Here is a 12,068-nt window from a genome sequence, read left to right as displayed (position 1 = left end):
TCGGAGGAAGACGTTGGAGGAAGGTGGTCGAAGGTTGTGTCGTCAGATCAATAACATGGACGAGCTGCCTTAAAGGCGTATCAGATTAGGGAAAAGGAAAAACCGGAATTGTGAGTTTTTGGTATGTGTTCCTATACGTAAATTTGGAGGGATAGTTTTTTAAAGCTGTGTAAAATTTGAGTAGTCTTTTTTGTGCAATGACATAGTCCGAGGGGTCAACATGTCATTTCAAATTACTCCCGAACGACGTCGTGCCTCTATTCTAGTTTGACACTTCGCAAATTTTGGGAGGCTAACAAGTTACACTTCACAGCACAGAAGCGCATCGAAACGAGAAGGCGATAATGATAACCATCTCTCTCTTCTCTCGTTGCTCTGCTCCTCCAACGGTAGTTGTTTCTCCGGGATCTCATCGCTCCGGCAGCGTGTTCCGGCCGGAATACGGTCTACGTCTTCGAAAATCTCAATTTGGCATTAAAACCCTACGCCTTCACAGCAGCAATTCCTCCAACGGACAATCAAAGGAGGAGGAGTACAAGTCGAGCTCGAGCAGGTTCCTGGATGAGGAAGGCGTGGTGGAAGACATGGACGGATACCTCAACTACCTTTCACTCGAGTACGATTCAGTTTGGGATACCAAACCTTCCTGGTAAATTTTAATCCAGTTTTCCCTTTTATCTTCTTGATTCCTGTATTTGTTGCGGTTGCTAAGCTAGAGCCTAAATCCATTCAGATAGATAATTGTTGCGCATTTAGAAGCTGATTGATAGAAACGAATGCGTTAGTCCGTATCTCTTTTTTTCCCCAATGCACTGTGGTTCTGAATTGAGCTTTAGCTGTTTTTATATGTTACACTTTTAAGAATTTCTTAGGATTTGACATGTACAATTTTGTGAGGAAGTGTATGATGTGAAAATTACTGGCGGATCATTCTGATTGCATTGGGAAGTTGATTTCAGAAATCAGAAAGGGATAAAAAAAACGATAGATCAATGCTCTTTTAGTATCTATGTTACACTCCCATGCAACAATTGTCTTCTGAATTGAAGTTTAGTTGTTTGTATAAATGACACTTGAAAATTTCTTAGCATTCCACATCTACAAGTGCATGATGATCCATAGGTAAAAATCAATAGGCCTTATGGTTGAGGTTGATTAATTTATTGTTTTAGGTGTCAACCATGGACAATTGCCCTCACTGGAACATCCATCATTGGTGGAAGCTGGCTAATATTGCACAACGTCTTAGCCACTTCAGTTGCTTCCGCTTTAATCTGCACCTGGTGGTACATCTTTCTCTATTCTTACCCAAAGGTATGAAGTATGGACAACTTAGAACCATTTCATCATTCATCTTTCACAGTGTGGCTGATACTATCAGGTCTTAAATGCTTTGTTCTTTCTTTCTTTTTGTTCATTCAGGCATATAAGGAAATGATCGCTGAGAGAAGGAAGAAGGTCACTAGTGGTGTTGAAGACACATTTGGTTTAAGAAACAGTCCTTAATTTTTTGCTGGAAAAACCATCATCAACTGATGCCAGGCATGAGTGAGTCGATTTTGGTATGTAAATTGCAAACTACTTTCAAGTAAAATTACTGAAAATCATTTTCCTAACCAGAGTGACCATAATTAATCTCATTTTATAAGTCTTGAATTAGGTATACAGAAGTAACAGTAGATACACAACAAAACAGCTTTAGATTTTCTCTCTTATTGACTTAACTTGGTTGAACCCATATCCTAATTGTTCGATCACCAAGAAGCCCTGCAGACGCAATCATGTTCTCTGTTGGGTGGCAATTTACAGAAATAACCGTATCAGTATGCCCTTCTAGTTTCTGAAGCAGATTCTTCCCCTGTAAATCCCAAATGTAGACGCAATGGTCCTCTGAACCACTGACGATGTATTTACCATTTGTCACAGAAAACGTAGGGGTTATGCAATACTTTTTGTTTACATGACCTGTATACATCTTCAAGAACTTTCCAGTTGAGTAGTTCCAGAGCTTCTACATTCACAGTAGTATAAATTACAGATTACAAATTATAAACTAACTGTTAGATCTACAAGAAGAATAAACAATACATATCCAAATAAATTCATAGGAAATTAACTAACCAGATTATCGTCGAGTGTGGCGACGAGTATAAACTTTCCATTAGGTGAGAATTTGGTGAAAGAAACCGCTGGAACCTTATCGTCGATGAGCGTCTTCAAACAGGTTCCGGTTGCGGTATCCCAAATCTTACAGCTACCGTCGTGGCTGCCGGAAACAATCAGCGATCCGTCGCGGTTGAAATGCACGGAGGTCACGGGTAACGAGTGAGCTCTGATTACGTGATTAGTCTTCCCTGTTTTTACGTCCCAAACCCTAATCGTCTCATCAAATGATCCGGAGACGATGAGGTTCGAATGAACGCTGAAATTTACACAGAAGACGAAATCGGTGTGGCCGCGTAAGGTTTTGACGCATTCGGCGGCGCGTGCGTCCCAGATGCGGAGGGTTTTGTCGTCGGAGGCGGAGCAGATGTAGTGTGAGTCGGAGGACCAGGCGAGGTCGGAGACGCCTTCGGTGTGGCCGTTGAGGCGGGAGATTAGGGTTAGGTTTTCGGCATTCCAGAGGATGAGGGATTTGTCTAAGGAGGCGGAGGCGAGGAGTTTGCCGCTGTTGGAGAATTTGACGCAGGAGACGGCAGATTGGTGGGCGGTTAAGGTTTTGACGAGGCGGTAGGGGGCGTATTGAGGTGGTGGTTGGACAGTGTTGGTGTTACTGTTGCTGCCCATTTTTTAGACCGAGGCAAGAAGTCTATAGGTGCAAATCTGGGTGGTATTTATAGGTGGTGGGTGCAGTATCTCTTCTTTTTTATTTCCTCAAAATAATTAGTCCTTATTCACACCTCCTTTTATTTTATTTTTATTTTAAAAAAAATTGCTCAGTCTCCATTTTCTTTCATGAAAGGAAAGGTTTTTGCATTAAGATTTTAATCATCAAATTTATGATTTAATAATTACTTCATACAATTAAGAATAATTAAGTAATTCTGTGCTCGTCCTTAACAATCAATTTACTTATAATAAGTAACCACACTCATTTTGACGACTTTTTCTAAACCGGTAGTACAACAATGGCCAAAAAATGGCCACATGCCTTGACCTGGATTGTTTTTGTTTGGTCATTGCACAGAACAAGAAGTAAAATTTATTTATTGAGGATTGCAGATGTTTGTTTTCCAGGATACAAGAGTAGAAAACAATTATTTTACCCGAATTCTCATTTAGCCCGGATTATACATTCGTTGCAACAAAAGATTGGAAGAAAAAACAGAAGCGTAAGAGAGAAAAAGGAGATTGTTTTTGATTCATTCGATGTAATCTAAGCAGTCAAGGAGATGCTTTATTTATACTGTAAATCGTAATTGATGTCATTAAACATCAAAACGTAACAGTCAATTAAATGACATAATTAATTGGTAGATCAAAACCGAAATCTATTATTAATAGCCTTAAATTTGTGTTTGTAACTGTTAAACGAAAAGAAAACAATTGCAAAAAAATCATTGGACTTTTTTGGTCGACCGGTGAAGCATTCGTACCTGCAGTACGCGTGCTTGCACACAAGTTCAGTGAACCGAAGCCAAACCGGTTAACATTTGTAATCGGGTTGGGTTGTGAATAATACTATCTAAGGCAAGTATAGTTTTTATGCCAAAGATCAAATGTTATTTAAAATAAAAATACTAGTCAATGTCTTATAATTAATTGTCCACGGCGGCGAGTATTCATATTTTGAAAATCATCTATAAATTATCGTTGTCAACTGACAATACTATCAAATATATCTTTCTCAATATACATAAGTACACAAATCGTTCACAAATTAATCATTTATCTTACTGCACCAATCGTTCTTTATCAACATCATTGTAAAGATGCATTAGTCCATCCACACCATGGAGCCCATCATTTAATACTTTGGCATTTCACCCTTAAATATGGTTTATTGGTTTAATCCCAACTGCGACAGTCCATGGATAGAAAAAACAAAGAAAAATGGGAGCAAATAAACACAACTTCAAATGGTCATATAGCTTTTGATTTCACCGGACAGAAAGCTCTCATCACAAGCCTTTGATTTATTTATTTATTTTTTTTCTGAAAGTAAGACGTGTACAAGAACTGAAGAGCACACCTCTTGTCCACGTACATCCTCCCTTGGAAATGGACCCAAAGCGAATAATCGGTTACACCATCACCAATTCACCATGCACCTCTTATTATTCAAACCCCAATTTGGTTGCACTCAAAAATAAAGATTAAGAATGAATAGTTGTACAAGTTATCACAGAAAATTTAAGTGAGTTAATTAAATAATGTATTATAAAATAATATTATCTTATCTATCAAAGAATTTTTACAAATATGATTTCAATGTATATTTTTATCGGTAATATATGAAGATAAAGATAACGAATTAAATCCTAAAGAAATGATCTTTATTAAGTAAGGCTTGAATGTATCTATGTAATAACATTTCATTACAACAAACTATTTTTGAACAAACTATGCCATATTTAATCTATGACAAAATATGCAATATTACAACCGAAAAACAACTGCATTATTACAATGCACCGATTAAATAATAATGTTTCATTTTTTACCAATAATATCATTGCACATTTCATATACAGACTATTTTGTTATATAAACTGAGGAAAAATAAAATAAAATATTATTGCATAAATTAAATACATATTTAACCGTATTGTAGAGAGTAGCTGACATTAGGAAAAGAACAATCTCTAGTAATTCCTACACGAGTTGTAGTCATCTCACTTAATTAGTTAATTTTATTTAACCCTATTATAGGAAAAAGAACAATCTCTAGGATTTCTACACGAGTTGTACAAAACCGAGTAATTAATTCATGGTAAAACAAATTTATTCCTTGAAGCTATTTTGTTTATGTATGGTATGGATACGGGAAACCTACATATAACATTTTTGTGTTGGATCAATACAAGATATAATTCTTTCTCATCTTATTAACAACTTGAATGGATGGCTTAAATCTTACTTAAAATTTTTATTGAATTATTAGACCCTACAATGGGTACCAATTACCAAATCAGACCATAGAAAAGAGTTGAACTTTGAGCTAGTGAAGTGACCATGCCTAAGCCTTAATTCTAAACCTATAACAAACAATTTATTAAAATTGTCAATTCCACTCTGTTTACTTATAAATAGGTTGCAGTTGATCTAAAATAAAATGGGTAAATTATAAAACTGGTCCTTCTGCTTTCTATTTTCAATGTTGGTCCCTAGGAATGAATTATTAATTTTGTTACTTATTTCAGGTTACACGGACCAAAATCGATAGCATCAATGAAAAAATATTCAAACATGGTAAAATCAGAAAGCGCAAATACCGTTTTTGCAATTTACTTTTAAGAATAAATTAGCTAAAAAGAAAACAGGCCGAAAGTATTTAGATGTTTACAATATCTCGAATTGCTTTATACAGTATAATATATTGAAACTATAGCATTTGTAATCACATATTTAATGTATTAATTATTTATAAAATCCATATAAAAGAAAAGGAAACAGGATAAATCAGTATAACATCTATCGGTTGGATATGTCCTGTTTTAAGGAATAAGGTAACCCAATTTAAACTTCAAAGATTGGAAAAAGGGACTGAAGTTGTAATTTGTAAGAGTTATATTATACTATATCACAAATTTATTAAATCATCAGAGGACGAGTATTTTTACTCACAAGATGTCTAAAGTGCTTGAATTCTCCCGCAAGAACAGCTCCCACAAAGCGCTCAACTTCAACCTGCCAACGACTTTTTTTATTTTTTAAATTTCAAGTACATGAACCATGGCGGGAGGGGTTAGGGACAATTTAGTCCTTTTACATCTTTGAGATGCATTGATACAGTCTCGTAAAATCATGACCTCCAAATGGTTTCCACCACCATTGGCAGTTTGGCACCAAGGTTCCTACGATCCAAATTTGTAGTTAGGATTACAGCCAATGATCAGAAAAGTAATATAGTTGAACTCTAAGTTTTATGACACTTCTTACCTTAAAAAATTAAGTACCTGTGCATGAGTAAGACGTTGACAAGTCCACATATTTCAATTTGTGAAGCCCCTGAAACATTGATTAACATATCACAATATAGTTTCAGATAAATATGTTATGGATCATAAATAATTCAAGAAATATACATTCACCAACATACGAGCCTTGTAGTCATGCAGCTTGAATCCCTTTAGTGACAAGGCAGTTATGCTAGGGCAGCTGCGCACGAATTCATTGCAGGTTGGGTATTTCAAACCATCATCTCTACATGTAAATAAATGGTAATCATAATTATCCTAAAATTTTGCAAGACTTATAGCAAGCATGAATGAAACAGAAGGATCCCTGTTTTCGAAGATTCAAAGACCAAACGCTCTATTAAGGGGCAATTCTTGCTCACTGATTCCAATGTATGCCTCAACTCAACATACCTATCTGAAAATATACTCTTAGCCCTTGGGAAATAGAACTATAATAGAGTATGCGTGCGTTACGAAAAGGGTTTTACAGGTCTACCATTTCCAGATCAAGGAGAGAAGGGCAAGCTGATAATGATGCCAAGAGAGCAGTATTATCAATCCTTTCCATATTGTAAAGGTGTAATCTTCTCAAACGAGCCCTACCAATTATTTTAAAAAAGAAAAATGAGAAAGTGTCAAAAACATAAAGGTCATATGATGAGTTATATATATATATATATATATATATATATATATATATATATATATATATATATATATATATATATATAATGACAACATACCCAAGTGCACCACCATTCGCACTCAGGGAACTCCAGCAGGACCTTGTTAGAATAGGTGACTCTTTTCCTTGTCTGGATCATTTTTCGTTCCTAATACTATAAGCTAATGGCTCAAATGTAACTCATTGTACGTAAGTATATGCATATTGCAATGCACACTTATGAAAAACTTAACGAACATTAGCATTTAGCAAGTGATGTGTGAACGAAGGTTCACATAATGCAAGCTTTGGATAATATACTTTAAACTAATTCAAACATGCTATCATCACTTTACCACATAAGGTACTAACACATTTAAGAGTATGTTACTGAAGTTATGCAGCCTATATATTCTGATTAATAACACATCTAAGCACAAAATATAATAACTGCATGAGGTGTTAGTGGGTATTACATGCTTACGATCTACTGTTTTCACTTTTCAAATGAAGTCATCATCCCCTTTGCTTTTCATTTGATTGGTCAAACTCATAAAGAGAAGCTCATTTGAATTGCAAATTAAATAAGCTCTAATTAAATCATTTGGATCAAATCTCTTTAAAACATGGAAAAAACATCCAGACTAATTAAGACACAGTAGGAGAAGGCTTGGAACAATCCCATGTTTTCACTCATGTTATGTCCTCGTTCCTTGCAACATGCACACAGTTTTGACAAATTGGGGCATTCTTTATCATAACTGGTGCAACCTTGTAGTTATATATTTTTCCTTCTTCTTAGCAAGAACCAAATGTTGTAACTTCACTAGCACAAGTTATTAACATTTTACAGAAACAGAATTATGCCTAAATTAATGTCCTAGAACATCCCAACTCATTAGGTATTTATAAGTAAGAATGATCATGCATGGCTTCTCACATACTAATAACAAGCAAAAACTGACATCGTAAAACAATATATACTCGTAGCCACACACAGAAAAGAGAGCTTACTGAAGTGCATTTCCAGCTCGAACCTACAACATTGTTGACCTTAGGAACTAACGTAATTAAGTCGATGTTTGAAAAACACAAAGGATCCACAACACACTTTTGAAAAAATGAACACGTCGCAGCAGCATAACAATCGCTTTGAGTATCAAGCATACCAAAAACCTACAAATCATCATTCATAGTCCATCATCTAGGATCGAATTCGACTAAAACGATATCAGCTATACTAAGTAAATGCACAAATAAAAAACAAACAAGCAATTCAAAACCAATATAGATTCCGAAGTACCTTGATCGTGAGATCGGGAGGCAGAGGCCATACTGCGACTTTGTGTGAGGATGACCGTTTACGATCGGACCGTTTTCCGGCTTCGAGGAGAAGAGAGTCGAGGTGAAGAGCGCGTTGGATCAAGTCATTTTCATCGGAATCAGATGATCTAGATTCGATGAGATTGTCGTAAGAGGTGTTGATTGTGTCATAATCGAAGACACCTAAGAAAGATTTCAACACCGCATCGTTGTCAGATTCCGACAACATAGTTGATTGAGTTTTAGCGACGGAAGGATCGGAACAACAAGGGCGTTTGGCCATGGAAGGTCCACCGTCCATGAAGAAGGGGAAGGGTATCCATTACGAGTGGTGAAGAAGAGGGAGTTAACAAAACCATGCTTTTTCACCGGTTACATGTTAACTCCATTTTAGTCTCGTAATCGTCGAGTCAAAAGGGTTATAAAGTAATGACAATTGATTGTAAGAAACAATAATATTATACAAGTTGATAATGATCAGATGAACTTTTTTTTTTTTTTTTTATTTAAGTTATTATTTTGATGACGTTAAAATGTTTGTCAAATAGTTATTTAAAAATAACATTTATTTAATGTTAGAGTTAATAATAGACTCATTATTTTACTATGGGTACAGTCCTTTTCCCGCGGGAGGCTCCTTTTCTCTCATGGTATAATTGTCTTTTACTTTTGGGATGCTTATTGGGCCTCCATTTTGGGTTAGTGGGTTTCACATGTAAACGGGAGTATGAGAATCAAGTTAGTGTTTGAAGATTATACATATGAACCCCTAAGAAAAAGATAGTATATGTCGTGTATTTTTGGTGTTTGCTTGCATGAATAAGTATCCATAGGTGTTTTGTATGATAATTGTAACATTTTAATTTTCGGTGTTTGCTCGAATGAATTGACTATCCATAGGTGTTTTGTATGATAATTGTAACAGCTTAATTTTTGAGGGTAAATTAATTTCTGTTTTAATCAATTATTTAAATAAACAACTAAAACGCTAAAAATAGATAAATAAAGTCACACTAATAAGAATTAAATAATCAAAACGAACTGAAAAATTAATGTGGACTTTAAACTAGAAATATAATACGAGGAAATTGTCATTTTAATAAAACCTAGCATTGACTATGTTATGATAGTAGTTGACGGTGTTGGTGATTTTATATTATTAATATTATTTAAGTGTAATGAGGTTAATTTGTTGATCAATGTCACTTTGACAATTATTGAACAAATCAGTATGGTGCGGAGTGCACATTTGTTTAATTTTGTCTTTGTCGAAAGTATATTGCTATTTAGGGGCGAAGCCCTTGAACTGACGGGGTCCAAGGAGCAGCGGGGATTTTTTTATATGTGTTATGTTGTTATATACAAATGCCTCAGAAATACGTATTTTGTGTAAATACACCCGATTTTGTGATCCATATTTCAGACCTGGTTTTTTATATTAGTTTATGACCGTTTTGAACAGTTTTAGGACATAAAACTGTTATTTGGCAGTTTTAAGACAAGGGGTTCTTTCTTGTTATGTGATCAGTTTTGAAATCATTTTGGGTACAAATTTTCATAACATCTTCTTCATTCTCCATTCTAGAAACAGTGAATTTTATTCGATTATATATTTTCGAGTGCACCCTCAAAATGTTTTAATCTGAAAGTGTTTCACAACTCTCGTTGATCCAAACAATTATATACCCCGATTATATAACAAATGGCATTTTTGAACTAATTAAATTGTTTTGTATTTTGGGACCATATTTTTGCATTTTGAAACTTAAAAAGCATTTCTATATTAAAATCTAATGATTTTATAAATCTATTTAAAACAACTCATGTGAAAGATGTTTCATTCACGACCTATTTCTCGCCTCCTGTAGTCCTCAACGTAGTCATCATTATCAATATGTGTAATTTCATAGAATTGGCTCTAAGTGTCACACACCCGAACCAGACGGCGGAAACGTCCGAGGGCTCGCGTGACTTAAATTGAATATCATCACAATGAATATACATGAATCATAACATAAACATCACCATGCATCAATATATTACAACTGACACTGGTCACATCAAGTACATTGTTTTAACATTACAAATCCACACATAAATTGTTTGGTAGTTTTCAAAAGCAAAACACACTGATGTACTTGGCACTTATTCCTCAGCTTACCTGTTACCTGAGAATACAAGTTATTTTGAAAACGGTCAACATATGGAATGTTGGTGAGTTCATAAGCATGTTTGGTATGAAAATGTTTTGTGTAGTTTGAACGAAAACGACCCAGAAAATCCGATATTTTCTGAAAAGACCATTGTTTATAAAAAAAGAGTGAAGATCCGTAAATATATGCATGATTATTTTAAAACATGTATAACTGAAAAACTTTGTATTAACATACAAGTGAAAATGTTGTACTTCCCCGGAAAACCTGATGTTTTCCAAAATAAACATATCTTATAATGGTTTGAATGGTTACTCATCATGTGAATGATTTTGAATTACCTTGTTTACTTGGTTTACATTAGATTTATTTATGTGAGTCGTTATAACCATGCATGATAATGACTAGTTCGTATGTCTTGGCACTCTGGTGAACGTCAGAATTGATCTTAAGATTTTGTCACCCTAGACTGGCTGAGTCTAACTGTAGCAAACAACTGAGGTGTGGGGGAGTCACACCCGTATAGATCTATACACAAACTCTCGCTCTCCCTCCAGGAGACTTTGATTATAACTACGGACTACGACCGACACACGTTGGTGCCACCCGTTATTACTCACTAAATCCCAATTGACTTTGATTACTATTGTTTATCGACTTGTATTTGTTTACTTTGATTACGCATAAGCCTAACAAACGAGAAGAATGGGAAATACAAAGCCCTACTACTTTCGTGAGTTATTTTAGGCTGTTGGGTATTTGAAGGACACGTTGGCCCAATTCGCATTTGATTACTTGGACCTTGCTAGCAATGCTAAAGGGGCCACTAAGGCCCAATAGCACTTAGAAGCCATTGAGGGTCCCTTAAATATGGAATTGGGTCATGGAAGGCCCAATAACATTTATAATTAGCCATTGGGCCTAAAAATCATGTTAATGGGTCACAAAGGCCCAATAAGCATGTATGAAACTTTCAAGCCCAAAGAATTTAATGTTTACTTGTTGTGGGTATAGTACAGTTGTCGGAATGTTTAATTGAACAATTGTTAAATTTGTATCGATACGAGTCCGATATTCGGAATTTATGTATATTCATCTTGCCATTTGTCATAGTTGTGGTTTGGTATTTTTGACCCAAATATCTTAATATAATTGACTCAAAATTTTGGTTTGACCATTTCAGCCCTTCTTGGATAAAAATGACAATTTTAGCCCCTTATATATATAAAAAAATACATTTTAGGCCCTAAAACCATTTTCTTGTCATTTTTGACCCATAGACTTTGTTTAAGTGGTGGTTTTAGCTCAAAATTTACTTTTATCAGTTTCAGCCCTTCTAGAAAAGTATTTTACGGCTAAAGTCCAAACTTTTTGCAACTTTTACAATTTTGGCCCAAAATCCAAAAACTTTACATTTTTTTTTATCCTTTTTGGTAAAGAAAAACATTTTAACCCCTGAAATGATTTTGTTTACCCTTTTTATCCCCTGTTTTGAGAAATTTTTCATTTTAGCCCTTTGAGAATCAGATTTTTCGTAACCTTGGGCTTAATGGGCCGAAAAGCCCAAAAATTGGCCCATTGAGCTATTATTTACATTACAAGTCCTTTGAAGAGCATAATTGTCACAAAAACATTTATTTTAACTGTTTTGACTCTTTTGTCCCTCAAGAAAACCAGAATAGCAACCTTTCCACCAACCTTTATTTATTTGACAATTTAAGCCCCAAAAATTTGTTTTATGTTACAATGTGTCTATTTTAAATCTTAGAGGGTATTTTTCTTGACTTGTTGTAACGTCCCAAAATT

General features: G+C 35.0%; 3 protein-coding genes across 16 annotated transcripts; 1 reads left to right on the top strand and 2 right to left on the bottom strand.

The window, feature by feature from the left end:
- Positions 1-283: 283 nt before the first annotated feature.
- LOC145073562 (spindle pole body-associated protein) lies at positions 284-3,484 on the top strand. Of its 3 annotated transcripts, none has more exons than XR_013691427.1 (4): positions 284-649; positions 1,173-1,314; positions 1,423-1,562; positions 3,238-3,484. XR_013691427.1 is itself a non-coding variant. In XM_079020111.1 (3 exons), exons 1-3 carry the CDS (start codon positions 345-347, stop codon positions 1,504-1,506), a joined length of 531 nt encoding a protein of 176 aa, XP_078876237.1. In that variant the 5' UTR covers positions 284-344; the 3' UTR covers positions 1,507-1,656. The 3 variants fall into 3 exon arrangements, 1 of the variants encoding a protein (XP_078876237.1); XR_013691428.1 differs by having other exon boundaries at positions 3,223-3,484; XM_079020111.1 differs by lacking the exon at positions 3,238-3,484 and having other exon boundaries at positions 1,423-1,656.
- On the bottom strand, positions 1,623-2,830 carry WDR5B (Transducin/WD40 repeat-like superfamily protein). Its single transcript, XM_079020098.1, has 2 exons — positions 2,122-2,830; positions 1,623-2,011 (listed from the first exon to the last, which is right to left on the bottom strand). The coding sequence occupies exons 1-2, from the start codon at positions 2,785-2,787 to the stop codon at positions 1,721-1,723; spliced, it is 957 nt and encodes a 318-aa protein (XP_078876224.1). The 5' UTR covers positions 2,788-2,830; the 3' UTR covers positions 1,623-1,720.
- A 646-nt stretch (positions 3,485-4,130) lies between the features above and the next one.
- Positions 4,131-8,521, bottom strand: LOC145073559 (F-box protein At4g02760-like). 12 transcript variants are annotated; one of them, XM_079020101.1, is made up of 8 exons: positions 8,090-8,521; positions 7,801-7,962; positions 6,866-6,955; positions 6,619-6,721; positions 6,249-6,537; positions 6,103-6,171; positions 5,788-6,017; positions 4,131-4,992 (listed from the first exon to the last, which is right to left on the bottom strand). In XM_079020101.1, exons 1-4 carry the CDS (start codon positions 8,408-8,410, stop codon positions 6,677-6,679), a joined length of 618 nt encoding a protein of 205 aa, XP_078876227.1. In that variant the 5' UTR covers positions 8,411-8,521; the 3' UTR covers positions 4,131-4,992; positions 5,788-6,017; positions 6,103-6,171; positions 6,249-6,537; positions 6,619-6,676. The 12 variants fall into 12 exon arrangements, with proteins under 12 accessions (XP_078876227.1, XP_078876226.1, XP_078876225.1 ...); XM_079020100.1 differs by lacking the exon at positions 4,131-4,992 and adding an exon at positions 5,538-5,652; XM_079020099.1 differs by lacking the exon at positions 4,131-4,992 and having other exon boundaries at positions 5,538-6,017.
- Positions 8,522-12,068: the final 3,547 nt, after the last annotated feature.

Source organism: Lactuca serriola, chromosome 9 (genome assembly GCF_051521515.1).
Source record: "Lactuca serriola cultivar US96UC23 chromosome 9, Lser_US96UC23_V15, whole genome shotgun sequence".
NCBI lineage: Eukaryota > Viridiplantae > Streptophyta > Magnoliopsida > Asterales > Asteraceae > Lactuca > Lactuca serriola.
Note: the sequence above shows the minus strand (reverse complement) of the source record. Positions and strands in the feature narration are given on the sequence as shown.